Below are 26,976 nucleotides of genomic sequence, written 5' to 3' on the forward strand. Positions count from 1 at the left end.
GTCTGACGCAATACGAAACATGTCCCAGTCCACGTGATGGAAGCAGTCTTGGAGTGTGGAGTCAGCTTGGTCGGACCAGCGTTGGACAGACCTCAGCGTGGGAGCCTCTTGTTTTTGCTTGGGGGGGGATATATACGGCTGTGATTATAATCGAAGAGAATTCTCTTGGTAGATAATGCGGTCTACATTTGATTGTGAGGAATTCTAAATCAGGTGAACAGAAGGATTTGAGTTCCTGTATGTTTCTTTCATCACACCATGTCACGTTAGTCATAAGGCATACGCCCCCGCCCCTCTTTTTACCAGAAATATGTTTTTTCCTGTCTGCGCTATGCGTGGAGAAACCTGTTGGCTGCACCGCTTCGGATAGCGTCTCTCCAGTAAGCCACGTTTCCGTGAAGCAAAGAACGTTACAGTCTCTGATGTCCCTCTGGAATGCTACCCTTGCTCGGATTTCATCAACCTTGTTGTCAAGAGACTGGACATTGGCAAGAAGAATGCTAGGGAATGGTGCACGGTGTGCCCGTCTCCGGAGTCTGACCAGAAGACCGCCTCGTTTCCCTCTTTTTCGGAGTCGTTGTTACGCACAAATTGTTACGCACAAATGGCTAGCCTACGGTAAATGCATACTATGAGTGCCTGGTAGTTGATACCGTTTCTGGCCAGACAATATTTGATCTGTTTTTCCGGTGAACCAAGGACAGTAAAATCTGAACCCGTCACAGAGTATTGAGTACAGGGTTCTATGCTGTAAAGGTTATCACTCAGGACTCTGAATCCGAAAATCCGAGTTTAAATCTTGGACGATCCTACCATGTCAATTAATTTGCCTCGTGGAACTAGAATATAGCTGTCCAAATATTGTTGTCAGTTGAAAGTATTTGCAACACGTGAAGGAACGACAGTCCGCTGTTGCTAATTAAACGCAGAATTATTTTTTTTTCAATTTCCATGTTGATTTAGAATATGGTTCTATGGTGTAATGGTTAGCACTCTGGACTTTGAATCCAGTGATCCGAGTTCAAATCTCGGTAGAACCTTCCTATTTTTTGTGCTGAATTATTCACATGGCCAAACAATAATCTCATAATCTGCTGTTTATCCGGTGTACAAATGACATGAAAATCAGAAGTCTACAATAATTACTCTGTATAGGGTTCTATGGTGTAATGGTTAGCACTCAGGACTCTGAATCCTGCGATCCGAGTTCAAATCTCGGTTGGACCTACCTCGATTTTGCAGTGACACACTCCTCCCTTGTCAACTTTAAAATAGTTGTGAGTGAAAGAAACAAGTGGGTGGGAGTCGATAAGCACTCTTGTTACGCACGAATGGCTAGCCTACGGTACATGCATACTATGAGTGCCTGGTAGTTGATACCGTTTCTGGCCAGACAATATTTGATCTGTTTTTCCGGTGAACCAAGGACAGTAAAATCTGAACCCGTCACAGAGTATTGAGTACAGGGTTCTATGCTGTAAAGGATATCACTCAGGACTCTGAATCCTACAATCCGAGTTTAAATCTTGGACGATCCTACCATGTCAATTAATTTGCCTCGTGGAACTAGAATATAGCTGTCCAAATATTGTTGTCAGTTGAAAGTATTTGCAACACGTGAAGGAACGACAGTCCGCTGTTGCTAATTACACGCAGAATTATTTTTTTTTCAATTTCCATGTTGATTTAGAATATGGTTCTATGGTGTAATGGTTAGCACTCTGGACTTTGAATCCAGTGATCCGAGTTCAAATCTCGGTAGAACCTTCCTATTTTTTGTGCTGAATTATTCACATGGCCAACCAATAATCTCATAATCTGCTGTTTATCCGGTGTACAAATGACAGGAAAATCGGAAGTCTACAATAATTACTCTGTATAGGGTTCTATGGTGTAATGGTTAGCACTCAGGACTCTGAATCCTGCGATCCGAGTTCAAATCTCGGTAGGACCTACCTAGATTTTGCAGTGACACACTCCTCCCTTGTCAACTTTAAAATAGTTGTGCGTGAAAGAAACAAGTGGGTGGGAGTCGATAAGCACTCTTGTTACGCACGAATGGCTAGCCTACGGTAAATTCCTGGTAGTTGATACCGTTTCTGGCCAGACAATATTTTATCTGTTTTTCCGGTGAACCAAGGACAGTAAAATCTGAACCCGTCACAGAGTATTGAGTACAGGGTTCTATGCTGTAAAGGTTATCACTCAGGACTCTGAATCCTACAATCCGAGTTTAAATCTTGGACGATCCTACCATGTCAATTAATTTGCCTCGTGGAACTAGAATATAGCTGTCCAAATATTGTTGTCAGTTGAAAGTATTTGCAACACGTGAAGGAACGACAGTCCGCTGTTGCTAATTAAACGCAGAATTTTTTTTTTTTCAATTTCCATGTGGATTTAGAATATGGTTCTATGGTGTAATGGTTAGCACTCTGGACTTTGAATCCAGTGATCCGAGTTCAAATCTCGGTAGAACCTTCCTATTTTTTGTGCTGAATTATTCACATGGCCAACCAATAATCTCATAATCTGCTGTTTATCCGGTGTACAAATGACATGAAAACCGTAAGTCTACAATAATTATTCTGTATAGGGTTCTATGGTGTAATGGTTAGCACTCAGGACTCTGAATCCTGCGATCCGAGTTCAAATCTTGGTAGGACCTACCTTGATTTTGCAGTGACACACTCCTCCCTAGTCAACTTGAAAATAGTTGTGCGTGAAAGAAACAAGTGGGTGGGAGTCGATAAGCACTCTTGTTACGCACGAATGGCTAGCCTACGGTAAATGCATACTATGAGTGCCTGGTAGTTAATACCGTTTCTGGTCAGACAATATTTGATCTGTTTTTCCGGTGAACCAAGGACAGTAAAATCTGAACCCGTCACAGAGTATTGAGTACAGGGTTCTATGCTGTAAAGGATATCACTCAGGACTCTGAATCCTACAATCCGAGTTTAAATCTTGGACGATCCTAGAATGTCAATTAATTTGCCTCGTGGAACTAGAATATAGCTGTCCAAATATTGTTGGCAGTTGAAAGTATTTGCAACACGTGAAGGAACGACAGTCCGCTGTTGCTAATTAAACGCAGAATTATTTTTTTTTCAATTTCCATGTTGATTTAGAATATGGTTCTATGGTGTAATGGTTAGCACTCTGGACTTTGAATCCAGTGATCCGAGTTCAAATCTCGGTAGAACCTTCCTATTTTTTGTGCTGAATTATTCACATGGCCAACCAATAATCTCATAATCTGCTGTTTATCCGGTGTACAAATGACAGGAAAATCGGAAGTCTACAATAATTACTCTGTATAGGGTTCTATGGTGTAATGGTTAGCACTCAGGACTCTGAATCCTGCGATCCGAGTTCAAATCTCGGTAGGACCTACCTAGATTTTGCAGTGACACACTCCTCCCTTGTCAACTTTAAAATAGTTGTGCGTGAAAGAAACAAGTGGGTGGGAGTCGATAAGCACTCTTGTTACGCACGAATGGCTAGCCTACGGTAAATTCCTGGTAGTTGATACCGTTTCTGGCCAGACAATATTTTATCTGTTTTTCCGGTGAACCAAGGACAGTAAAATCTGAACCCGTCACAGAGTATTGAGTACAGGGTTCTATGCTGTAAAGGTTATCACTCAGGACTCTGAATCCTACAATCCGAGTTTAAATCTTGGACGATCCTACCATGTCAATTAATTTGCCTCGTGGAACTAGAATATAGCTGTCCAAATATTGTTGTCAGTTGAAAGTATTTGCAACACGTGAAGGAACGACAGTCCGCTGTTGCTAATTAAACGCAGAATTTTTTTTTTTTCAATTTCCATGTGGATTTAGAATATGGTTCTATGGTGTAATGGTTAGCACTCTGGACTTTGAATCCAGTGATCCGAGTTCAAATCTCGGTAGAACCTTCCTATTTTTTGTGCTGAATTATTCACATGGCCAACCAATAATCTCATAATCTGCTGTTTATCCGGTGTACAAATGACATGAAAACCGTAAGTCTACAATAATTATTCTGTATAGGGTTCTATGGTGTAATGGTTAGCACTCAGGACTCTGAATCCTGCGATCCGAGTTCAAATCTCGGTAGGACCTACCTTGATTTTGCAGTGACACACTCCTCCCTAGTCAACTTGAAAATAGTTGTGCGTGAAAGAAACAAGTGGGTGGGAGTCGATAAGCACTCTTGTTACGCACGAATGGCTAGCCTACGGTAAATGCATACTATGAGTGCCTGGTAGTTAATACCGTTTCTGGTCAGACAATATTTGATCTGTTTTTCCGGTGAACCAAGGACAGTAAAATCTGAACCCGTCACAGAGTATTGAGTACAGGGTTCTATGCTGTAAAGGATATCACTCAGGACTCTGAATCCTACAATCCGAGTTTAAATCTTGGACGATCCTAGAATGTCAATTAATTTGCCTCGTGGAACTAGAATATAGCTGTCCAAATATTGTTGGCAGTTGAAAGTATTTGCAACACGTGAAGGAACGACAGTCCGCTGTTGCTAATTAAACGCAGAATTATTTTTTTTTCAATTTCCATGTTGATTTAGAATATGGTTCTATGGTGTAATGGTTAGCACTCTGGACTTTGAATCCAGTGATCCGAGTTCAAATCTCGGTAGAACCTTCCTATTTTTTGTGCTGAATTATTCACATGGCCAAACAATAATCTCATAATCTGCTGTTTATCCGGTGTACAAATGACATGAAAATCGGAAGTCTACAATAATTACTCTGTATAGGGTTCTATGGTGTAATGGTTAGCACTCAGGACTCTGAATCCTGCGATCCGAGTTCAAATCTCGGTAGGACCTACCTTGATTTTGCAGTGACACACTCCTCCCTAGTCAACTTTAAAATAGTTGTGCGTGAAAGAAACAAGTGGGTGGGAGTCGATAAGCACTCTTGTTACGCACGAATGGCTAGCCTACGTTAAATGCATACTATGAGTGCCTGGTAGTTGATACCGTTTCTGGCCAGACAATATTTGATCTGTTTTTCCGGTGAACCAAGGACAGTAAAATCTGAACCCGTCACAGAGTATTGAGTACAGGGTTCTAAGCTGTAAAGGATATCACTCAGGACTCTGAATCCTACAATCCGAGTTTAAATCTTGGACGATCCTACCATGTCAATTAATTTGCCTCGTGGAACTAGAATATAGCTGTCCAAATATTGTTGTCAGTTGAAAGTATTTGCAACACGTGAAGGAACGACAGTCCGCTGTTGATAATTAAACGCAGAATTTTTTTTTTTTTCAATTTCCATGTGGATTTAGAATATGGTTCTATGGTGTAATGGTTAGCACTCTGGACTTTGAATCCAGTGATCCGAGTTCAAATCTCGGTAGAACCTTCCTATTTTTTGTGCTGAATTATTCACATGGCCAACCAATAATCTCATAATCTGCTGTTTATCCGGTGTACAAATGACATGAAAACCGTAAGTCTACAATAATTATTCTGTATAGGGTTCTATGGTGTAATGGTTAGCACTCAGGACTCTGAATCCTGCGATCCGAGTTCAAATCTCGGTAGGACCTACCTTGATTTTGCAGTGACACACTCCTCCCTAGTCAACTTGAAAATAGTTGTGCGTGAAAGAAACAAGTGGGTGGGAGTCGATAAGCACTCTTGTTACGCACGAATGGCTAGCCTACGGTAAATGCATACTATGAGTGCCTGGTAGTTAATACCGTTTCTGGTCAGACAATATTTGATCTGTTTTTCCGGTGAACCAAGGACAGTAAAATCTGAACCCGTCACAGAGTATTGAGTACAGGGTTCTATGCTGTAAAGGATATCACTCAGGACTCTGAATCCTACAATCCGAGTTTAAATCTTGGACGATCCTAGAATGTCAATTAATTTGCCTCGTGGAACTAGAATATAGCTGTCCAAATATTGTTGTCAGTTGAAAGTATTTGCAACACGTGAAGGAACGACAGTCCGCTGTTGCTAATTACACGCAGAATTATTTTTTTTTCAATTTCCATGTTGATTTAGAATATGGTTCTATGGTGTAATGGTTAGCACTCTGGACTTTGAATCCAGTGATCCGAGTTCAAATCTCGGTAGAACCTTCCTATTTTTTGTGCTGAATTATTCACATGGCCAACCAATAATCTCATAATCTGCTGTTTATCCGGTGTACAAATGACAGGAAAATCGGAAGTCTACAATAATTACTCTGTATAGGGTTCTATGGTGTAATGGTTAGCACTCAGGACTCTGAATCCTGCGATCCGAGTTCAAATCTCGGTAGGACCTACCTTGATTTTGCAGTGACACACTCCTCCCTTGTCAACTTTAAAATAGTTGTGAGTGAAAGAAACAAGTAGGTGGGAGTCGATAAGCACTCTTGTTACGCACGAATGGCTAGCCTACGGTAAATGCATACTATGAGTGCCTGGTAGTTGATACCGTTTCAAGCCTACCACTGTTGTGTCGTCCGCAAACTTGATGATTGAGTTGGAGGCGTGCGTGGCCACGTAGTCGTGGGTGAACAGGGAGTACAGGAGAGGGCTCAGAACGCACCCTTGTGGGGCCTCAGTGTTGAGGATCAGCGGGGAGGAGATGTTGTTGCCTACCCTCACCACCTGGGGGCGGCCCGTCAGGAAGTCCAGTACCCAGTTTCTGGTTAGGGAATGTTTTAATCGTTGCTATGGGAACGACATCTTCAACGCACCGAATCAGCGTATTCGTCAATGTTGTTGTCTGACGCAATACGAAACATGTCCCAGTCCACGTGATGGAAGCAGTCTTGGAGTGTGGAGTCAGCTTGGTCGGACCAGCGTTGGACAGACCTCAGCGTGGGAGCCTCTTGTTTTTGCTTGGGGGGGGATATATACGGCTGTGATTATAATCGAAGAGAATTCTCTTGGTAGATAATGCGGTCTACATTTGATTGTGAGGAATTCTAAATCAGGTGAACAGAAGGATTTGAGTTCCTGTATGTTTCTTTCATCACACCATGTCACGTTAGTCATAAGGCATACGCCCCCGCCCCTCTTTTTACCAGAAATATGTTTTTTCCTGTCTGCGCTATGCGTGGAGAAACCTGTTGGCTGCACCGCTTCGGATAGCGTCTCTCCAGTAAGCCACGTTTCCGTGAAGCAAAGAACGTTACAGTCTCTGATGTCCCTCTGGAATGCTACCCTTGCTCGGATTTCATCAACCTTGTTGTCAAGAGACTGGACATTGGCAAGAAGAATGCTAGGGAATGGTGCACGGTGTGCCCGTCTCCGGAGTCTGACCAGAAGACCGCCTCGTTTCCCTCTTTTTCGGAGTCGTTGTTACGCACAAATTGTTACGCACAAATGGCTAGCCTACGGTAAATGCATACTATGAGTGCCTGGTAGTTGATACCGTTTCTGGCCAGACAATATTTGATCTGTTTTTCCGGTGAACCAAGGACAGTAAAATCTGAACCCGTCACAGAGTATTGAGTACAGGGTTCTATGCTGTAAAGGTTATCACTCAGGACTCTGAATCCGAAAATCCGAGTTTAAATCTTGGACGATCCTACCATGTCAATTAATTTGCCTCGTGGAACTAGAATATAGCTGTCCAAATATTGTTGTCAGTTGAAAGTATTTGCAACACGTGAAGGAACGACAGTCCGCTGTTGCTAATTAAACGCAGAATTATTTTTTTTTCAATTTCCATGTTGATTTAGAATATGGTTCTATGGTGTAATGGTTAGCACTCTGGACTTTGAATCCAGTGATCCGAGTTCAAATCTCGGTAGAACCTTCCTATTTTTTGTGCTGAATTATTCACATGGCCAAACAATAATCTCATAATCTGCTGTTTATCCGGTGTACAAATGACATGAAAATCAGAAGTCTACAATAATTACTCTGTATAGGGTTCTATGGTGTAATGGTTAGCACTCAGGACTCTGAATCCTGCGATCCGAGTTCAAATCTCGGTAGGACCTACCTCGATTTTGCAGTGACACACTCCTCCCTTGTCAACTTTAAAATAGTTGTGAGTGAAAGAAACAAGTGGGTGGGAGTCGATAAGCACTCTTGTTACGCACGAATGGCTAGCCTACGGTACATGCATACTATGAGTGCCTGGTAGTTGATACCGTTTCTGGCCAGACAATATTTGATCTGTTTTTCCGGTGAACCAAGGACAGTAAAATCTGAACCCGTCACAGAGTATTGAGTACAGGGTTCTATGCTGTAAAGGATATCACTCAGGACTCTGAATCCTACAATCCGAGTTTAAATCTTGGACGATCCTACCATGTCAATTAATTTGCCTCGTGGAACTAGAATATAGCTGTCCAAATATTGTTGTCAGTTGAAAGTATTTGCAACACGTGAAGGAACGACAGTCCGCTGTTGCTAATTACACGCAGAATTATTTTTTTTTCAATTTCCATGTTGATTTAGAATATGGTTCTATGGTGTAATGGTTAGCACTCTGGACTTTGAATCCAGTGATCCGAGTTCAAATCTCAGTAGAACCTTCCTATTTTTTGTGCTGAATTATTCACATGGCCAACCAATAATCTCATAATCTGCTGTTTATCCGGTGTACAAATGACAGGAAAATCGGAAGTCTACAATAATTACTCTGTATAGGGTTCTATGGTGTAATGGTTAGCACTCAGGACTCTGAATCCTGCGATCGGAGTTCAAATCTCGGTAGGACCTACCTAGATTTTGCAGTGACACACTCCTCCCTTGTCAACTTTAAAATAGTTGTGCGTGAAAGAAACAAGTGGGTGGGAGTCGATAAGCACTCTTGTTACGCACGAATGGCTAGCCTACGGTAAATTCCTGGTAGTTGATACCGTTTCTGGCCAGACAATATTTTATCTGTTTTTCCGGTGAACCAAGGACAGTAAAATCTGAACCCGTCACAGAGTATTGAGTACAGGGTTCTATGCTGTAAAGGTTATCACTCAGGACTCTGAATCCTACAATCCGAGTTTAAATCTTGGACGATCCTACCATGTCAATTAATTTGCCTCGTGGAACTAGAATATAGCTGTCCAAATATTGTTGTCAGTTGAAAGTATTTGCAACACGTGAAGGAACGACAGTCCGCTGTTGCTAATTAAACGCAGAATTTTTTTTTTTTCAATTTCCATGTGGATTTAGAATATGGTTCTATGGTGTAATGGTTAGCACTCTGGACTTTGAATCCAGTGATCCGAGTTCAAATCTCGGTAGAACCTTCCTATTTTTTGTGCTGAATTATTCACATGGCCAACCAATAATCTCATAATCTGCTGTTTATCCGGTGTACAAATGACATGAAAACCGTAAGTCTACAATAATTATTCTGTATAGGGTTCTATGGTGTAATGGTTAGCACTCAGGACTCTGAATCCTGCGATCCGAGTTCAAATCTCGGTAGGACCTACCTTGATTTTGCAGTGACACACTCCTCCCTAGTCAACTTGAAAATAGTTGTGCGTGAAAGAAACAAGTGGGTGGGAGTCGATAAGCACTCTTGTTACGCACGAATGGCTAGCCTACGGTAAATGCATACTATGAGTGCCTGGTAGTTAATACCGTTTCTGGTCAGACAATATTTGATCTGTTTTTCCGGTGAACCAAGGACAGTAAAATCTGAACCCGTCACAGAGTATTGAGTACAGGGTTCTAAGCTGTAAAGGATATCACTCAGGACTCTGAATCCTACAATCCGAGTTTAAATCTTGGACGATCCTACCATGTCAATTAATTTGCCTCGTGGAACTAGAATATAGCTGTCCAAATATTGTTGTCAGTTGAAAGTATTTGCAACACGTGAAGGAACGACAGTCCGCTGTTGATAATTAAACGCAGAATTTTTTTTTTTTCAATTTCCATGTGGATTTAGAATATGGTTCTATGGTGTAATGGTTAGCACTCTGGACTTTGAATCCAGTGATCCGAGTTCAAATCTCGGTAGAACCTTCCTATTTTTTGTGCTGAATTATTCACATGGCCAACCAATAATCTCATAATCTGCTGTTTATCCGGTGTACAAATGACATGAAAACCGTAAGTCTACAATAATTATTCTGTATAGGGTTCTATGGTGTAATGGTTAGCACTCAGGACTCTGAATCCTGCGATCCGAGTTCAAATCTCGGTAGGACCTACCTTGATTTTGCAGTGACACACTCCTCCCTAGTCAACTTGAAAATAGTTGTGCGTGAAAGAAACAAGTGGGTGGGAGTCGATAAGCACTCTTGTTACGCACGAATGGCTAGCCTACGGTAAATGCATACTATGAGTGCCTGGTAGTTAATACCGTTTCTGGTCAGACAATATTTTATCTGTTTTTCCGGTGAACCAAGGACAGTAAAATCTGAACCCGTCACAGAGTATTGAGTACAGGGTTCTATGCTGTAAAGGATATCACTCAGGACTCTGAATCCTACAATCCGAGTTTAAATCTTGGACGATCCTAGAATGTCAATTAATTTGCCTCGTGGAACTAGAATATAGCTGTCCAAATATTGTTGTCAGTTGAAAGTATTTGCAACACGTGAAGGAACGACAGTCCGCTGTTGCTAATTACACGCAGAATTATTTTTTTTTCAATTTCCATGTTGATTTAGAATATGGTTCTATGGTGTAATGGTTAGCACTCTGGACTTTGAATCCAGTGATCCGAGTTCAAATCTCGGTAGAACCTTCCTATTTTTTGTGCTGAATTATTCACATGGCCAACCAATAATCTCATAATCTGCTGTTTATCCGGTGTACAAATGACAGGAAAATCGGAAGTCTACAATAATTACTCTGTATAGGGTTCTATGGTGTAATGGTTAGCACTCAGGACTCTGAATCCTGCGATCCGAGTTCAAATCTCGGTAGGACCTACCTTGATTTTGCAGTGACACACTCCTCCCTTGTCAACTTTAAAATAGTTGTGAGTGAAAGAAACAAGTAGGTGGGAGTCGATAAGCACTCTTGTTACGCACGAATGGCTAGCCTACGGTAAATGCATACTATGAGTGCCTGGTAGTTGATACCGTTTCAAGCCTACCACTGTTGTGTCGTCCGCAAACTTGATGATTGAGTTGGAGGCGTGCGTGGCCACGTAGTCGTGGGTGAACAGGGAGTACAGGAGAGGGCTCAGAACGCACCCTTGTGGGGCCTCAGTGTTGAGGATCAGCGGGGAGGAGATGTTGTTGCCTACCCTCACCACCTGGGGGCGGCCCGTCAGGAAGTCCAGTACCCAGTTTCTGGTTAGGGAATGTTTTAATCGTTGCTATGGGAACGACATCTTCAACGCACCGAATCAGCGTATTCGTCAATGTTGTTGTCTGACGCAATACGAAACATGTCCCAGTCCACGTGATGGAAGCAGTCTTGGAGTGTGGAGTCAGCTTGGTCGGACCAGCGTTGGACAGACCTCAGCGTGGGAGCCTCTTGTTTTTGCTTGGGGGGGGATATATACGGCTGTGATTATAATCGAAGAGAATTCTCTTGGTAGATAATGCGGTCTACATTTGATTGTGAGGAATTCTAAATCAGGTGAACAGAAGGATTTGAGTTCCTGTATGTTTCTTTCATCACACCATGTCACGTTAGTCATAAGGCATACGCCCCCGCCCCTCTTTTTACCAGAAATATGTTTTTTCCTGTCTGCGCTATGCGTGGAGAAACCTGTTGGCTGCACCGCTTCGGATAGCGTCTCTCCAGTAAGCCACGTTTCCGTGAAGCAAAGAACGTTACAGTCTCTGATGTCCCTCTGGAATGCTACCCTTGCTCGGATTTCATCAACCTTGTTGTCAAGAGACTGGACATTGGCAAGAAGAATGCTAGGGAATGGTGCACGGTGTGCCCGTCTCCGGAGTCTGACCAGAAGACCGCCTCGTTTCCCTCTTTTTCGGAGTCGTTGTTACGCACAAATTGTTACGCACAAATGGCTAGCCTACGGTAAATGCATACTATGAGTGCCTGGTAGTTGATACCGTTTCTGGCCAGACAATATTTGATCTGTTTTTCCGGTGAACCAAGGACAGTAAAATCTGAACCCGTCACAGAGTATTGAGTACAGGGTTCTATGCTGTAAAGGTTATCACTCAGGACTCTGAATCCGAAAATCCGAGTTTAAATCTTGGACGATCCTACCATGTCAATTAATTTGCCTCGTGGAACTAGAATATAGCTGTCCAAATATTGTTGTCAGTTGAAAGTATTTGCAACACGTGAAGGAACGACAGTCCGCTGTTGCTAATTAAACGCAGAATTATTTTTTTTTCAATTTCCATGTTGATTTAGAATATGGTTCTATGGTGTAATGGTTAGCACTCTGGACTTTGAATCCAGTGATCCGAGTTCAAATCTCGGTAGAACCTTCCTATTTTTTGTGCTGAATTATTCACATGGCCAAACAATAATCTCATAATCTGCTGTTTATCCGGTGTACAAATGACATGAAAATCAGAAGTCTACAATAATTACTCTGTATAGGGTTCTATGGTGTAATGGTTAGCACTCAGGACTCTGAATCCTGCGATCCGAGTTCAAATCTCGGTAGGACCTACCTCGATTTTGCAGTGACACACTCCTCCCTTGTCAACTTTAAAATAGTTGTGAGTGAAAGAAACAAGTGGGTGGGAGTCGATAAGCACTCTTGTTACGCACGAATGGCTAGCCTACGGTACATGCATACTATGAGTGCCTGGTAGTTGATACCGTTTCTGGCCAGACAATATTTGATCTGTTTTTCCGGTGAACCAAGGACAGTAAAATCTGAACCCGTCACAGAGTATTGAGTACAGGGTTCTATGCTGTAAAGGATATCACTCAGGACTCTGAATCCTACAATCCGAGTTTAAATCTTGGACGATCCTACCATGTCAATTAATTTGCCTCGTGGAACTAGAATATAGCTGTCCAAATATTGTTGTCAGTTGAAAGTATTTGCAACACGTGAAGGAACGACAGTCCGCTGTTGCTAATTACACGCAGAATTATTTTTTTTTCAATTTCCATGTTGATTTAGAATATGGTTCTATGGTGTAATGGTTAGCACTCTGGACTTTGAATCCAGTGATCCGAGTTCAAATCTCGGTAGAACCTTCCTATTTTTTGTGCTGAATTATTCACATGGCCAACCAATAATCTCATAATCTGCTGTTTATCCGGTGTACAAATGACAGGAAAATCGGAAGTCTACAATAATTACTCTGTATAGGGTTCTATGGTGTAATGGTTAGCACTCAGGACTCTGAATCCTGCGATCGGAGTTCAAATCTCGGTAGGACCTACCTAGATTTTGCAGTGACACACTCCTCCCTTGTCAACTTTAAAATAGTTGTGCGTGAAAGAAACAAGTGGGTGGGAGTCGATAAGCACTCTTGTTACGCACGAATGGCTAGCCTACGGTAAATTCCTGGTAGTTGATACCGTTTCTGGCCAGACAATATTTTATCTGTTTTTCCGGTGAACCAAGGACAGTAAAATCTGAACCCGTCACAGAGTATTGAGTACAGGGTTCTATGCTGTAAAGGTTATCACTCAGGACTCTGAATCCTACAATCCGAGTTTAAATCTTGGACGATCCTACCATGTCAATTAATTTGCCTCGTGGAACTAGAATATAGCTGTCCAAATATTGTTGTCAGTTGAAAGTATTTGCAACACGTGAAGGAACGACAGTCCGCTGTTGCTAATTAAACGCAGAATTTTTTTTTTTTCAATTTCCATGTGGATTTAGAATATGGTTCTATGGTGTAATGGTTAGCACTCTGGACTTTGAATCCAGTGATCCGAGTTCAAATCTCGGTAGAACCTTCCTATTTTTTGTGCTGAATTATTCACATGGCCAACCAATAATCTCATAATCTGCTGTTTATCCGGTGTACAAATGACATGAAAACCGTAAGTCTACAATAATTATTCTGTATAGGGTTCTATGGTGTAATGGTTAGCACTCAGGACTCTGAATCCTGCGATCCGAGTTCAAATCTCGGTAGGACCTACCTTGATTTTGCAGTGACACACTCCTCCCTAGTCAACTTGAAAATAGTTGTGCGTGAAAGAAACAAGTGGGTGGGAGTCGATAAGCACTCTTGTTACGCACGAATGGCTAGCCTACGGTAAATGCATACTATGAGTGCCTGGTAGTTAATACCGTTTCTGGTCAGACAATATTTGATCTGTTTTTCCGGTGAACCAAGGACAGTAAAATCTGAACCCGTCACAGAGTATTGAGTACAGGGTTCTAAGCTGTAAAGGATATCACTCAGGACTCTGAATCCTACAATCCGAGTTTAAATCTTGGACGATCCTACCATGTCAATTAATTTGCCTCGTGGAACTAGAATATAGCTGTCCAAATATTGTTGTCAGTTGAAAGTATTTGCAACACGTGAAGGAACGACAGTCCGCTGTTGATAATTAAACGCAGAATTTTTTTTTTTTCAATTTCCATGTGGATTTAGAATATGGTTCTATGGTGTAATGGTTAGCACTCTGGACTTTGAATCCAGTGATCCGAGTTCAAATCTCGGTAGAACCTTCCTGTTTTTTGTGCTGAATTATTCACATGGCCAACCAATAATCTCATAATCTGCTGTTTATCCGGTGTACAAATGACATGAAAACCGTAAGTCTACAATAATTATTCTGTATAGGGTTCTATGGTGTAATGGTTAGCACTCAGGACTCTGAATCCTGCGATCCGAGTTCAAATCTCGGTAGGACCTACCTTGATTTTGCAGTGACACACTCCTCCCTAGTCAACTTGAAAATAGTTGTGCGTGAAAGAAACAAGTGGGTGGGAGTCGATAAGCACTCTTGTTACGCACGAATGGCTAGCCTACGGTAAATGCATACTATGAGTGCCTGGTAGTTAATACCGTTTCTGGTCAGACAATATTTGATCTGTTTTTCCGGTGAACCAAGGACAGTAAAATCTGAACCCGTCACAGAGTATTGAGTACAGGGTTCTATGCTGTAAAGGATATCACTCAGGACTCTGAATCCTACAATCCGAGTTTAAATCTTGGACGATCCTAGAATGTCAATTAATTTGCCTCGTGGAACTAGAATATAGCTGTCCAAATATTGTTGTCAGTTGAAAGTATTTGCAACACGTGAAGGAACGACAGTCCGCTGTTGCTAATTAAACGCAGAATTATTTTTTTTTCAATTTCCATGTGGCTTTAGAATATGGTTCTATGGTGTAATGGTTAGCACTCTGGACTTTGAATCCAGTGATCCGAGTTCAAATCTCGGTAGAACCTTCCTATTTTTTGTGCTGAATTATTCACATGGCCAAACAATAATCTCATAATCTGGTGTACAAAATGACATAAAATCGGAAGTCTACAATAATTACTCTGTATAGGGTTCTATGGTGTAATGGTTAGCACTCAGGACTCTGAATCCTGCGATCCGAGTTCAAATCTCGGTAGGACCTACCTTGATTTTGCAGTGACACACTCCTCCCCTATCAACTTTAAAATAGTTGTGTGTGAAAGAAACAAGTGGGTGGGAGTCGAAGAGCAGTCTTTGGTAATCACGAATTGCAGCATTCAGGAAATGCTACATTACACCATAGAAACATAATCAAAATTAATTTGGGTATTGTACAGAAAAGTGAGTGCAACCATATCACCTGGAAGACCATTTACCGAAGTCAAGCCCTTAATAAGTTGTTAGTGCTATGTGGTACTGTGTGGTTCTATGGTGTAATGGTTAGCACTCAGGACTCTGAATCCTGCGATCCGAGTTCAAATCTCGGTAGGACCTGTCTGGTTTTTGCGATTAATTTGAGTCTTCTGCGAGGGTCATTCCTTCCATATTTTTATCCTATTGAGCCGGTGTCGGAACGACATTCCCCTTTTTCTGACCATAGCTTTCATACCAAGGGTGAGGTGGTGGAGACTGAAATAATACGAACCCACAAGAACCCACAAGAAATTCCTACTATTAAGGTAATATGGTAAGTTAATAGTAGTCCACTACTCGCTACTCCAAAAAAGATACATACCTTCAAAAACAGCATCGTTAATTGTGTTAGAAATATGTAAATGTTCACCCATTACCGAGGCCGGTTAGCTCAGTTGGTTAGAGCGTCGTGCTAATAACGCGAAGGTCGCGGGTTCGATACCCGTACTGGCCAAGGTATTTATTTTTTTCTTGAGTTGTACCATGAGCATTCAAAACACGTGTCTCCTGTAAACTGGCGTCCTTCAACACGGAATCTGAACTCAAACATGTAAAATTCGGAGCGCTTTTCTTCCTTTAAAATCGTGAGTTTGTTTATATTCCCTGGCTTAACACGGCGACGTAACTTTTCAAAGCCAGTTCCTAATTCCTCGCGATTAATGCGCAAACAACACCGCCATATTTAATTTAAAATGTAATTTCAGTCCATACTGCCACATCAGGTTCTATGGTGTAATGGTTAGCACTCAGGACTCTGAATCCTGCGATCCGAGTTCAAATCTCGGTAGGACCTGCCTGTCTTTTGCGGCTGATTCGGTATCATTCAATCTGTTGTCAATGTCAATGTATTCCTAAACATTTAACACAAAATACTCAGTCTTAACAAACATTTTTCCATTCATTTTAGTTAAATCTGCCTTTTATAGTGTAACTCACTCCTAGAGCCTCCTTTGTTATCTGCCACATCAAATAAAGCTCATACATATATGGAGCATTTTTTTTTAAATTGACATTGTCTCCATTTTGTTTACAGTGTAAAAAGGTATTTATTTATAAACTGTGTGGTTCAAGCCATGAATACTGATTGGCTGACACAACATTTGTTTTTCCTGCTCTAATTAAGCTGGTAACCAGTTTTTAATAGCAATAAGGCACCTCAGGGGTTTGTGGCCAATATACCACAGCTAATGGCTGTATTTGGGCACTCCACAATGCGTCTGTACCGGTACCCCTGAATACAGCCTCCACATTGACTCTGTACCAGTACCCCCTGTATATAGCCTCCACATTGACTCTGTACCAGTACCCCCTGTATATAGCCTATAAACAATACATCTACTGTATGCTTCAGGCCTAATAAACAATACATTTACTGTATGCTTCAGGTGGTGCCTAATAAACAATACATTTACTGTATGCTTCAGGTGGTGCCTAATAAACAATACATCTACTGTATGCTTCAGGCCTAATAAACAACACATCTACTGTATGCTTCAGGTGGTGCCTAATAAACAAGACATCTACTGTATGCTTCAGGCCTAATAAACAAGACATCTACTGTATGCTTCAGGTGGTGCCTAATAAACAAGACATCTACTGTATGCTTCAGGCCTAATAAACAATACATCTACTGTATGCTTCAGGCCTAATAAACAAGACATCTACTGTATGCTTCAGGTGGTGCCTAATAAACAATACATTTACTGCATGCTTCAGGTGATTCCTAATAAACAACACATTTACTGCATGCTTCAGGTGGTGCCTAATAAACAACACATTTACTGCATGCTTCAGGTGGTGCCTAATAAACAACACATTTACTGTATGCTTCAGGTGGTGCCTAATAAACAATACATCTACTGTATGCTTCAGGCCTAATAAACAAGACATCTACTGTATGCTTCAGGTGGTGCCTAATAAACAATACATTTACTGCAAGGTTCCCCAACTGGCTGAATTTGACCCGCGGGTGGTTTTATTAGGGCCCTCATTTTCTGAACCAAAAAAACTAAATATTTTTTCATGATTGGAGACAGACTGTAAAAAGACCAGGAAAACATCTTAGAAATGATTTTAATTTAGGAAACCTGTTCCCAAGTTTTCTCACACACAACAGAGAGACAACTGATTGTATACAAATGTAAGCACGGTTTGAAATGATTGTTTTAGTCATATATTTTGTGGCTTCTTGTGGTCAATTTCCAGTCTACTATTTATTTGTATTTATGTTCCATCCACTCAAGAAAAAAACAAGATATTTCACTTCCTCTTCTTCTTCTTCTTCTTCTTCTTCTGCTGCTGCTTGGAGGCTACTGCCCCCTCTTCTTCTGCTGCTGCTTGGAGGCTACTGCCCCCTCTTCTTCTTCTTCTGCTGCTTGGAGGCTACTGCCCCCTCTTCTTCTTCTTCTTCTTCTGCTGCTTGGAGGCTACTGCCCCCTCTTCTTCTTCTGCTGCTTGGAGGCTACTGCCCCCTCTTCTTCTTCTTCTTCTTCTGCTGCTGCTGCTGCTGCTGCTGCTTGGAGGCTACTGCCCCCTGTTGGTTAGAGATGGAGGCCTTCTCCCTGAGAGAGAACAAAGTCTGATACATTTCTTCCTCAAAGTAAGCACAACTTCAATTGTAAAAAGGTTATTGTTTTCATGATTATAATAATGTATAATATACACATGAAATGAGCATCACTATATCTGGTTCTCAGTAGATCAGAAGGATGTTCTGTTGTTGTTGTTATAGAAAGAACCCAACCTTACACTACAACTTGAATGGTTTGCATTTACAACAGCAATGAGACGATGTGCTTGTGGGGTGTAACCCCCCCCAAAAATAAATCCATCTGAAAGTGAAGGTGTCATTTCCATGGTACTTGTTCCTCCAAAGAGGAACTCTGGAGTGCTGTCAGAGTGACCATCGGGTTCTTGGTCACCTCCCAGACCAAGGCTCTTCTCCCCCGATTGCTCAGTTTGGCCAGGCGGCCAGCTCTAGGAAGAGTCTTGGTGTTTCCAAACTTCTTCCATTTAAGAATAAAGGAGGCCACTGTGTTCTTGGGGACCTTCAATGCTTTAGAAATGTTTTGGTCCCCTTCCCCAGATCTGTGCCTCGACACAATCTTGGTCTCGGAGCTCTCAGGACAATTCCTTCGAAACTCATGGCTTGTTTTTTTTTCCTTTCCAGTACACAACACACTGACGTCACGGACAGATGCACACGACTCTCGTCTGCAGTAAGAAAATCATCCCCATCTGCACCCATTCAACAGTCTAAGACTTGCGCTTTTATTACTTCTAAACAAAAATATGTTTTTTGGGGGGGTTCCCTTACGCTTACAGTGATGTTTTGATTCTCGCTTGAACAGATTATATTTGGTTGTGATCTTTGCAACAAACAAAAAAAATACTATTTTCTATGGAGCAGTTGTCAGCTAGAATGCTAACCCTCATTGACATAGGCTGTAGCAAAAGCTATCCAAAGAGCCATTTTACTGGTTGAAGAGTTAAAAAAAAAAAAGTATAATGCAGTTGATTTGCTATGATGACACAAACTTTATATTAAGAAGGACATACGTACAAGCCGTAAAATCCAATTATAATAGACATCTACTGTCAAATCCACTCATAAGCAACATGTAAACAGAGGCATTTTTTTGGGGCTGCCGTTCTAGAAGAACTCCCTGGTGTTCTGCCACCAACTTGCTGCCGGTCTAGAAGAACTCCCTGGTGTTCTGCCACCAACTTGCTGCCGTTCTAGAAGAACTCCCTGGTGTTCTAACACCAACTTGCTGCTGTTCTAGAAGAACTCCCTGGTGTTCTGCCACCAACTTGCAGCCGTTCTAGAAGAACTCCCTGGTGTTCTGCCACCAACTTGCTGCCATTCTAGAAGAACTCCCTGGTGTTCTGCCACCAACTTGCTGCTGTTCTAGAATAACTCCCTGGTGTTCTGTAACAAACTGGCGCTGTTCTAGAAGAACTCCCTGGTGTTCTGTCACCAACTTGCTGCCGTTCTAGAAGAACTCCCTGGTGTTCTGCCACCAACTTGCAGCCGTTCTAGAAGAACTCCCTGGTGTTCTGCCACCAACTTGCTGCCATTCTAGAAGAACTCCCTGGTGTTCTGTCACCAACTTGCGCTGTTCTAGAAGAACTCCCTGGTGTTCTGTCACCAACTTGCTGCCGTTCTAGAAGAACTCCCTGGTGTTCTGCCACCAACTTGCTGCCGTTCTAGAAGAACTCCCTGGTGTTCTGTCACCAACTTGCTGCCGTTCTAGAAGAACTCCCTGGTGTTCTGCCACCAACTTGCTGCCGTTCTATAAGAACTCCCTGGTGTTCTGCCACCAACTTGCGCTGTTCTAGAAGAACTCCCTGGTGTTCTGCCACCAACTTGCTTCCGTTTCTAGAATAACTCCCTGGTGTTCTAACACCAACTTGCTTCCGTTCTATAAGAACTCCCTGGTGTTCCGCCACCAACTTGCTTCCGTTCTATAAGAACTCCCTGGTGTTCTGCCACCAACTTGCTTCCGTTCTATAAGAACTCCCTGGTGTTCTGCCACCAACTTGCGCGCGTCGCCCTCGTGAGGCAATGCTTGGGAGACACAGAAAGGGGTTCTATAGAACCCAGAAGAAAAAAAATCTAAAAGTGCCACTTACTTTGTTGTTACCTGGTTCAAGATGACAACATCCTCCTCCTCGCTGTCACTGTCTGAGATGACCACCACGTCACCTAGGAAACACAATCACACAATAAGATGAGGTGTACTTTATTGATCGTTAAACTTAAAGAACAGAAAAGTATCTTTATGCTCACAAACCAACACTCCCCACTCCAGAAGGGCTGGAGGCAATGGGTCAGGCGTAGAGGGGTGTTACCCGGGTGGTAAGTGAGGGATGGGTCAGGCGTAGAGGGGTGCTCCGCGGGTGGTGAGTGAGGGATGGGTCAGGCGTAGAGGGGTGTTACCTGGGTGGTGAGTGAGGGATGGGTCAGGCGTAGAGGGGTGTTACCCGGGTGGTGAGTGAGGGATGGGTCAGGCGTAGAGGGGTGCTCCGCGGGTGGTGAGTGAGGGATGGGTCAGGCGTAGAGGGGTGTTACCTGGGTGGTGAGTGAGGGATGGGTCAGGCGTAGAGGGGTGCTACCCGGGTGGTGAGTGAGGGATGGGTCAGGCGTAGAGGGGTGCTACCCGGGTGGTGAGTGAGGGATGGGTCAGGCGTAGAGGGGTGTTACCCGGGTGGTGAGTGAGGGATGGGTCAGGCGTAGAGGGGTGTTACCCGGGTGGTGAGTGAGGGATGGGTCAGGCGTAGAGGGGTGTTACCCGGGTGGTGAGTGAGGGATGGGTCAGGCGTAGAGGGGTGTTACCCGGGTGGTGAGTGAGGGATGGGTCAGGCGTAGAGGGGTGTTACCCGGGTGGTGAGTGAGGGATGGGTCAGGCGTAGAGGGGTGTTACCCGGGTGGTGAGTGAGGGATGGGTCAGGCGTAGAGGGGTGTTACCCGGGTGGTGAGTGAGGGATGGGTCAGGCGTAGAGGGGTGTTACCCGGGTGGTGAGTGAGGGATGGGTCAGGCGTAGAGGGGTGTTACCCGGGTGGTGAGTGAGGGATGGGTCAGGCGTAGAGGGGTGTTACCCGGGTGGTGAGTGAGGGATGGGTCAGGCGTAGAGGGGTGTTACCCGGGTGGTGAGTGAGGGATGGGTCAGGCGTAGAGGGGTGTTACCCGGGTGGTGAGTGAGGGATGGGTCAGGCGTAGAGGGGTGTTACCCGGGTAGTGAGTGAGGGATGGGTCAGGCGTAGAGGGGTGTTACCCAGGTAGTGAGTGAGGGATGGGTCAGGCGTAGAGGGGTGTTACCCGGGTAGTGAGTGAGGGATGGGTCAGGCGTAGAGGGGTGTTACCCGGGTGGTGAGTGAGGGATGGCTCAGGCGTAGAGGGGTGTTACCCGGGTGGTGAGTGAGGGATGGGTCAGGCGTAGAGGGGTGTTACCCGGGTGGTGAGTGAGGGATGGGGTCAGGCGTAGAGGGGTGTTACCCGGGTGGTGAGTGAGGGATGGGTCAGGCGTAGAGGGGTGTTACCCAGGTGGTGAGTGAGGGATGGGTCAGGCGTAGAGGGGTGTTACCCGGGTGGTGAGTGAGGGATGGGTCAGGCGTAGAGGGGTGTTACCCAGGTGGTGAGTGAGGGATGGGTCAGGCGTAGAGGGGTGTTACCCAGGTGGTGAGTGAGGGATGGGTCAGGCGTAGCTCAGCGCCCCTGGAGCGATTGATTCATTTTTGTAGCCTGGTTCCAGATCATTCTGTGCCGTCTTGCCAACTATGACCATGGAAGACGGCACAAACAGATCTGGGACCAGGCGAGTCAGTTTCACTCACCCAAGGAAAACAAACAAATAGTTACCTCTCCCCTTCTCCTCATGTCCCTCTTCCAACTCCATCTTCAACTCCACCGTCTCATCTTCCTCCTCCTCCTCCTCCTCCTCCTCCTCCTCCTCCTCTTCCTTCAGACCCCAGGAGTTCTCTAGCCCCTCCCCCACCTGGCCTGTACCTGGCGCAGTTAACACTGGAGAGGGAACGCTGTCCCGCGGTTGGTTAAGGACTAGAGTCTAGAGTAAACCATGGATCAGTAGCATTGAGAAAACAGACAAGAGGACAGGCACACCAAGTCACTCGCTCACTAACTCACTCGCCCACAAACAATGACCTTCCCCCTTTGAGAAAATAGAGTCTTCTACTACAAATTTATTCAGAGTAACTTCAAGACTTTCTTTGAAGGGATACGTTTGGGGTGGGACCTCAGCTCTCTGGACGATCTCATTGGCCTTCTCCTTGACATCACTCATTTCCACAGGTGACACGTCTGTTTTCAGCGCTGTGATTCGCTCCTGGGGCAACGACTCTGCGAAGCCAAACTTACCCCCAGTTTTTCTGAAATAACCGATATTCAAAAAGAGAACTTTATTGGAATCCAAAAATGAAATGACGCCAAAGTAGCAACACCAGAGAGGTTTATATAAACGGGTTTCCACTCGATAGCACAGCCACAAAGTCAAAATGAACGCTAACGAGACCAAGTTGACGTGACCCACCTGGCTTTCTTGTCGTTCTCCAAGGCTTTGTTGATTAGCTCTGTGATCTCGGACACTTTGACACTAGCGATCTTACTGCACCTGAGGACCTGTACAAACACATCATGCTTTAGAGATACAATTCACAGTGAAGTAGCTAGAGTATGCTCGTATCCATCCTCAATATTATCAGCCCCCTGGCCTACCAAAGCCATGGTTATGATATCTAGACAAGTGTTTAGCATGCTGATTTGCGCGTAGAAAGTGTTGTTGTGGTCGTGGGTTGGCATCCCAGGTCTGCATTAGCTCCCTAGTACCCGCCTGGTCTTTTGAGCAGCTGACTGTATCTCTATGGCTCCCCAGTACCCGCCTGGTCTTTTGAGCAGCTGACGGTATCTCTATGGCTCCCCAGTACCCGCCCGGTCTTTTGAGCAGCTGACTGTATCTCTATGGCTCCCCAGTACCCGCCTGGTCTTTTGAGCAGCTGACTGTATCTCTATGGCTCCCCAGTACCCACCTGGTCTTTTGAGCAGCTGACTGTATCTCTATGGCTCCCCAGTACCCGCCTGGTCTTTTGAGCAGCTGACTATCTCTATGGCTCCCCAGTACCCGCCTGGTCTTTTGAGCAGCTGACTATCTCTATGGCTCCCCAGTACCCGCCTGGTCTTTTGAGCAGCTGACTGTATCTCTATGGCTCCCCAGTACCCGCCTGGTCTTTTGAGTAGCTGACTATCTCTATAGCTCCCCAGTATCCGCCTGGTCTTTTGAGCAGCTGACTGTATCTCTATGGCTCCCCAGTACCCGCCTGGTCTTTTGAGCAGCTGACTGTATCTCTATGGCCCCCCAGTACCCGCCTGGTCTTTTGAGCAGCTGACTGTATCTCTATGTCTCCCCAGTACCCGCCTGGTCTTTTGAGCAGCTGACTGTATCTCTATGGCTCCCCAATACCCGCCTGGTCTTTTCAGCAACTGACTGTATCTCTATGGCCCCCCAGTACCCGCCTGGTCTTTGAGCAGCATGATGCCTCCACTAGACTGGATGGAGCAGATCTCTCTGTGTTTGTTCATGGCTATCATCAGCAGGCCGTCCATCACACGCTCCTCACGCTCACACGGGTCAACCAACAGGTAGGTCCTGGAGCAGAGGGAGAGGGGTAGGAGAGGGGATATGAGATAGAGAGCAGTGGAGAGAAGGAGAACAGGAGAGGAAAGGGAAGAGAGGAGAGAAGGAGAACATGAGAGGAAAGGGAAGAGAGGAGAGAAGGAGAACAGGAGAGGAAAGGGAAGAGAGGAGAGGAGGAGAACAGGAGAGGAAAGGGAAGAGAGGAGAGGAGGAGAACAGGAGAGGAAAGGGAAGAGAGGAGAGGAGGAAAGAGAGGAGAGGCAGAGAGAGAACTGCAATGGCAGCAATCACTGTCTGATAGTGATATCAAACATACAGGTTATCTTATATAACAGGGACCTACCCTTGTTGGAAGAAGGAGAAACTGACACAGATGGGCATGTGGTAGATGCTGAGGGGAATGGGGTCTCTCTCCTCTGTACTGTACTGTGGAACAGACACATGAAGGGTTAAATCATTATAAATTGGGGTTGTGTTCATTAGGGCATTCAACAGATGACATTTTTAAAAGCTTTTGCTACGTGTGACAAAAATGTGTGTGTCTTATTAGACAAATCCAGGTGGTCCTTCCCTGCTTGTCAGTTTGGTTCCTAATTAACACTACCCAGGGGTGTAATCAATGTAAAAGATAGTTGCCATGGCATTAGTTGTCGATAGCGTCGCCCCCACCCCTCTCTCCTCACCACAGTGACTTCCTCTCCCTGGATGCCCACATCAGGCCGTCTGAAGTGACAGAGGGCCGCGATGGCAGCAATGCTGGCAGCGTCCATTAGGTTACCATCGTGGTTCAGCAAGTGGACGTCCACCCTAATCTGCCACACCTGGAGATACAGACACACTAATTACACAGACATAGATCTGTACCACATCTAGAGATACAGACACACTAATTACACAGACATAGATCTGTACCACACCTGGAGATACAGACACACTAATTACACAGACATAGATCTGTACCACACCTGGAGATACAGACACACTAATTACACAGACATAGATCTGTACCACATCTAGAGATACAGACACACTAATTACACAGACATCGATCTGTACCACATCTGGAGATACAGACACACTAATTACACAGACATAGATCTGTACCACACCTGCAGAAATAGACAGGTAGATAGGCATTTTAACCTTGGAAGACCAGTAGATATACACTGAGTGTACAAAACATTAAAAACACCTTTCAAATACTGTGTTCCTGTCAATTCAGGAATTAAACTGAGATAACAATTATCTTCAATGCTTTTCAATGGAGAACATTTCAAATTGGAATTTGGTTTACTTCCTGAATTGACTGGAATTGAAACCCAATTTGGGGACTTTCGTTCACAGCCTTCATGCCAAACTTCAGGTGTGTGTGTGTTTGTGTGTACCTTCTCTCCAGACACCACACACAGAGACTCTGTGTCTATACACTTGGAGTTCCTGAGGCATCTCTCCAGCTGTCTGTTCAGCTTCACCAACAGCTCTGACTGCCTAGAGATAGAGAGAGCGAGAGATCAAGAAGGGGGTACGACAACAACGCAGATACATTTTTTTCAGTGATCGTTTTTCAGATGCAATTTGCACTATAGCCTTGTGAAGTAAAAACATAGTAGGACTCGTACCTGCCCATCTCAAATGCTGGAGAAGCCATGGGAGACAGCTCAATGTTGAAGAAAATGAGTCCTTCATTCGGTCGGTTCTCTTTCGGAGTAATGAGCTCACAGGACACCTGGGCCATGATCCTGGAGGTTAGGAACACACCATTTAATATTTTTTTTAACCAGACAAGTCGGTTAAGAACAAATTCTTATTTACAATGACGGCCTACCCACGGCCAGATACAGCCTGGATTCAAACCAGGGACTGTAGTGACGCCTCTTGCACTGAGTGCGTTTGACTGCTGCGCCACTCAGGAGCCCAAACGTACAAAGTTAATCTCAAACCGCCCCTAGCACTGTCACCTAGCCCCTAGCCACTACCACAGTAACCTAGCCCCTACCACAGTCACCTAGCCCCTACCACTGTCACCTAGCCCCTACCACTGTCACCTAGCCCCTACCACTGTCACCTAGCCCCTAGCCGCTACCACTGTAACCTAGCCCCTACCACCTAGCCCCTACCACTGTCACCTAGCCCCTACCACTGTCACCTAGCCCCTACCACTGTCACCTAGCCCCTAGCACTGTCACCTATGCTGCTTTATAGATCTGAAAGGATGGATGGGTATATGGCAAAACAATTCTGCCAATCCAATCAGATAGCAAGGTACAGCTAATGCCATACTTGTATCCAGTCCTTTCAGATGTATGCAAACGTAGTGCAAAAGCCTGCCATGTTAGTAGCAAGAAAGCCAACTCCACTAAGAATGGCTGTCAACCATTTTCCGTTACTGTACCACCAAGTGCATTTGGCTTTGCCTGGTGCACCCGTCATCTACATTTTTAGCAGTAAGCCTTGGGTCTTCTCAACGATCCGCTTTAGATAGGCCAGTAGCTTTGGTTGAGAGCCACTGCTCAACTGTCATTTCTTTGCCTTCAAAAGGCAGGAACACTCGCCTCGTCTTCCCCAGGTCAACAAAGCAGCATCCATAATCTGTCCCGAACGAGATCTTGATGCTCCTGTAGTCATAGGTCTGTCTCCCATCCAAGCGCTGCAGGTACACATTATTGAGCGAGATTATTTATCGTCAATATTTATAGCTAGTATAGCAATGATGCATCGAAAGATAATTAGCTAGCTAGCTAGGTAGCTCAAGTTTACAACAGGTTATGTACAATGACCCAGAACTCTACCAAACTCTGTAACGTTGGTAGATAGAGATAGACACTGTACAATATTTTAGTTCGGGTTCCCACATCTAAATTGGTCATTTATGTCAGCTAACTAGCATATCTGGCTATCTCAGCTAGCACGTTTCATTCACATGCAAGCATACACAAATTGCATCAGCTACCTTTTTTTCTTGAATAGCTTTGAGTAAAAAGTCCCGCTCGCAGTTTGATAACGGCGTATCTCTCATGTTGGCTGTCTATGAATTGTATATTGCTATGCCGGTGTGTTTTTTTTGTTAACATGTGTTCACGTTTCAACAATCGTCAACATTCATGAACTCTGCTCCGGAAGAGCAACATAGAAGTTATCACAATAAAAGTAAACAAAATGA

General features: G+C 44.1%; 1 protein-coding gene and 39 non-coding genes across 40 annotated transcripts; 39 read left to right on the plus strand and 1 right to left on the minus strand.

Annotated features, from left to right (window-relative positions):
• The first annotated feature begins 968 nt into the window (after positions 1–968).
• trnaq-uug lies at positions 969–1,040 on the plus strand. Its single transcript has one exon. It is a non-coding gene; the product is annotated as a tRNA-Gln (tRNA).
• Positions 1,041–1,155: 115 nt separating this feature from the next.
• Positions 1,156–1,227, plus strand: trnaq-cug. The gene has a single exon. It is a non-coding gene; the product is annotated as a tRNA-Gln (tRNA).
• A 468-nt stretch (positions 1,228–1,695) lies between these two features.
• trnaq-uug lies at positions 1,696–1,767 on the plus strand. Its single transcript has one exon. It is a non-coding gene; the product is annotated as a tRNA-Gln (tRNA).
• Positions 1,768–1,882: 115 nt separating this feature from the next.
• On the plus strand, positions 1,883–1,954 carry trnaq-cug. The gene has a single exon. It is a non-coding gene; the product is annotated as a tRNA-Gln (tRNA).
• A 455-nt stretch (positions 1,955–2,409) lies between these two features.
• Positions 2,410–2,481, plus strand: trnaq-uug. The gene has a single exon. It is a non-coding gene; the product is annotated as a tRNA-Gln (tRNA).
• Positions 2,482–2,596: 115 nt separating this feature from the next.
• On the plus strand, positions 2,597–2,668 carry trnaq-cug. Its single transcript has one exon. It is a non-coding gene; the product is annotated as a tRNA-Gln (tRNA).
• A 468-nt stretch (positions 2,669–3,136) lies between these two features.
• On the plus strand, positions 3,137–3,208 carry trnaq-uug. Its single transcript has one exon. It is a non-coding gene; the product is annotated as a tRNA-Gln (tRNA).
• A 115-nt stretch (positions 3,209–3,323) lies between these two features.
• Positions 3,324–3,395, plus strand: trnaq-cug. Its single transcript has one exon. It is a non-coding gene; the product is annotated as a tRNA-Gln (tRNA).
• A 455-nt stretch (positions 3,396–3,850) lies between these two features.
• trnaq-uug lies at positions 3,851–3,922 on the plus strand. Its single transcript has one exon. It is a non-coding gene; the product is annotated as a tRNA-Gln (tRNA).
• A 115-nt stretch (positions 3,923–4,037) lies between these two features.
• On the plus strand, positions 4,038–4,109 carry trnaq-cug. The gene has a single exon. It is a non-coding gene; the product is annotated as a tRNA-Gln (tRNA).
• A 468-nt stretch (positions 4,110–4,577) lies between these two features.
• trnaq-uug lies at positions 4,578–4,649 on the plus strand. The gene has a single exon. It is a non-coding gene; the product is annotated as a tRNA-Gln (tRNA).
• A 115-nt stretch (positions 4,650–4,764) lies between these two features.
• trnaq-cug lies at positions 4,765–4,836 on the plus strand. The gene has a single exon. It is a non-coding gene; the product is annotated as a tRNA-Gln (tRNA).
• Positions 4,837–5,305: 469 nt separating this feature from the next.
• On the plus strand, positions 5,306–5,377 carry trnaq-uug. Its single transcript has one exon. It is a non-coding gene; the product is annotated as a tRNA-Gln (tRNA).
• Positions 5,378–5,492: 115 nt separating this feature from the next.
• trnaq-cug lies at positions 5,493–5,564 on the plus strand. The gene has a single exon. It is a non-coding gene; the product is annotated as a tRNA-Gln (tRNA).
• A 468-nt stretch (positions 5,565–6,032) lies between these two features.
• On the plus strand, positions 6,033–6,104 carry trnaq-uug. The gene has a single exon. It is a non-coding gene; the product is annotated as a tRNA-Gln (tRNA).
• Positions 6,105–6,219: 115 nt separating this feature from the next.
• On the plus strand, positions 6,220–6,291 carry trnaq-cug. Its single transcript has one exon. It is a non-coding gene; the product is annotated as a tRNA-Gln (tRNA).
• A 1,413-nt stretch (positions 6,292–7,704) lies between these two features.
• On the plus strand, positions 7,705–7,776 carry trnaq-uug. The gene has a single exon. It is a non-coding gene; the product is annotated as a tRNA-Gln (tRNA).
• Positions 7,777–7,891: 115 nt separating this feature from the next.
• trnaq-cug lies at positions 7,892–7,963 on the plus strand. Its single transcript has one exon. It is a non-coding gene; the product is annotated as a tRNA-Gln (tRNA).
• Positions 7,964–8,431: 468 nt separating this feature from the next.
• On the plus strand, positions 8,432–8,503 carry trnaq-uug. Its single transcript has one exon. It is a non-coding gene; the product is annotated as a tRNA-Gln (tRNA).
• A 115-nt stretch (positions 8,504–8,618) lies between these two features.
• Positions 8,619–8,690, plus strand: trnaq-cug. The gene has a single exon. It is a non-coding gene; the product is annotated as a tRNA-Gln (tRNA).
• A 455-nt stretch (positions 8,691–9,145) lies between these two features.
• trnaq-uug lies at positions 9,146–9,217 on the plus strand. The gene has a single exon. It is a non-coding gene; the product is annotated as a tRNA-Gln (tRNA).
• Positions 9,218–9,332: 115 nt separating this feature from the next.
• Positions 9,333–9,404, plus strand: trnaq-cug. Its single transcript has one exon. It is a non-coding gene; the product is annotated as a tRNA-Gln (tRNA).
• A 468-nt stretch (positions 9,405–9,872) lies between these two features.
• Positions 9,873–9,944, plus strand: trnaq-uug. Its single transcript has one exon. It is a non-coding gene; the product is annotated as a tRNA-Gln (tRNA).
• A 115-nt stretch (positions 9,945–10,059) lies between these two features.
• On the plus strand, positions 10,060–10,131 carry trnaq-cug. The gene has a single exon. It is a non-coding gene; the product is annotated as a tRNA-Gln (tRNA).
• A 468-nt stretch (positions 10,132–10,599) lies between these two features.
• Positions 10,600–10,671, plus strand: trnaq-uug. Its single transcript has one exon. It is a non-coding gene; the product is annotated as a tRNA-Gln (tRNA).
• A 115-nt stretch (positions 10,672–10,786) lies between these two features.
• Positions 10,787–10,858, plus strand: trnaq-cug. Its single transcript has one exon. It is a non-coding gene; the product is annotated as a tRNA-Gln (tRNA).
• A 1,413-nt stretch (positions 10,859–12,271) lies between these two features.
• Positions 12,272–12,343, plus strand: trnaq-uug. Its single transcript has one exon. It is a non-coding gene; the product is annotated as a tRNA-Gln (tRNA).
• A 115-nt stretch (positions 12,344–12,458) lies between these two features.
• Positions 12,459–12,530, plus strand: trnaq-cug. Its single transcript has one exon. It is a non-coding gene; the product is annotated as a tRNA-Gln (tRNA).
• A 468-nt stretch (positions 12,531–12,998) lies between these two features.
• trnaq-uug lies at positions 12,999–13,070 on the plus strand. Its single transcript has one exon. It is a non-coding gene; the product is annotated as a tRNA-Gln (tRNA).
• Positions 13,071–13,185: 115 nt separating this feature from the next.
• trnaq-cug lies at positions 13,186–13,257 on the plus strand. The gene has a single exon. It is a non-coding gene; the product is annotated as a tRNA-Gln (tRNA).
• Positions 13,258–13,712: 455 nt separating this feature from the next.
• trnaq-uug lies at positions 13,713–13,784 on the plus strand. The gene has a single exon. It is a non-coding gene; the product is annotated as a tRNA-Gln (tRNA).
• Positions 13,785–13,899: 115 nt separating this feature from the next.
• On the plus strand, positions 13,900–13,971 carry trnaq-cug. The gene has a single exon. It is a non-coding gene; the product is annotated as a tRNA-Gln (tRNA).
• A 468-nt stretch (positions 13,972–14,439) lies between these two features.
• Positions 14,440–14,511, plus strand: trnaq-uug. The gene has a single exon. It is a non-coding gene; the product is annotated as a tRNA-Gln (tRNA).
• A 115-nt stretch (positions 14,512–14,626) lies between these two features.
• trnaq-cug lies at positions 14,627–14,698 on the plus strand. Its single transcript has one exon. It is a non-coding gene; the product is annotated as a tRNA-Gln (tRNA).
• Positions 14,699–15,166: 468 nt separating this feature from the next.
• Positions 15,167–15,238, plus strand: trnaq-uug. The gene has a single exon. It is a non-coding gene; the product is annotated as a tRNA-Gln (tRNA).
• A 104-nt stretch (positions 15,239–15,342) lies between these two features.
• Positions 15,343–15,414, plus strand: trnaq-cug. The gene has a single exon. It is a non-coding gene; the product is annotated as a tRNA-Gln (tRNA).
• A 260-nt stretch (positions 15,415–15,674) lies between these two features.
• Positions 15,675–15,746, plus strand: trnaq-cug. The gene has a single exon. It is a non-coding gene; the product is annotated as a tRNA-Gln (tRNA).
• Positions 15,747–16,045: 299 nt separating this feature from the next.
• On the plus strand, positions 16,046–16,119 carry trnai-aau. Its single transcript has one exon. It is a non-coding gene; the product is annotated as a tRNA-Ile (tRNA).
• A 267-nt stretch (positions 16,120–16,386) lies between these two features.
• trnaq-cug lies at positions 16,387–16,458 on the plus strand. The gene has a single exon. It is a non-coding gene; the product is annotated as a tRNA-Gln (tRNA).
• Positions 16,459–17,686: 1,228 nt separating this feature from the next.
• LOC110513705 (exosome complex component RRP45) lies at positions 17,687–26,953 on the minus strand. The gene is made up of 12 exons (XM_036971892.1): positions 26,767–26,953; positions 26,369–26,463; positions 25,436–25,555; positions 25,202–25,304; positions 24,500–24,637; positions 24,160–24,242; positions 23,696–23,828; positions 22,716–22,804; positions 22,408–22,554; positions 22,028–22,203; positions 20,301–20,373; positions 17,687–18,226 (listed from the first exon to the last, which is right to left on the minus strand). The coding sequence occupies exons 1-12, from the start codon at positions 26,830–26,832 to the stop codon at positions 18,127–18,129; spliced, it is 1,323 nt and encodes a 440-aa protein (XP_036827787.1). The 5' UTR covers positions 26,833–26,953; the 3' UTR covers positions 17,687–18,126.
• Between the last annotated feature and the right edge of the window lie 23 nt (positions 26,954–26,976).

Source organism: Oncorhynchus mykiss, unplaced genomic scaffold (genome assembly GCF_013265735.2).
Source record: "Oncorhynchus mykiss isolate Arlee unplaced genomic scaffold, USDA_OmykA_1.1 un_scaffold_85, whole genome shotgun sequence".
Classification (NCBI taxonomy): Eukaryota; Metazoa; Chordata; class Actinopteri; order Salmoniformes; family Salmonidae; genus Oncorhynchus; species Oncorhynchus mykiss.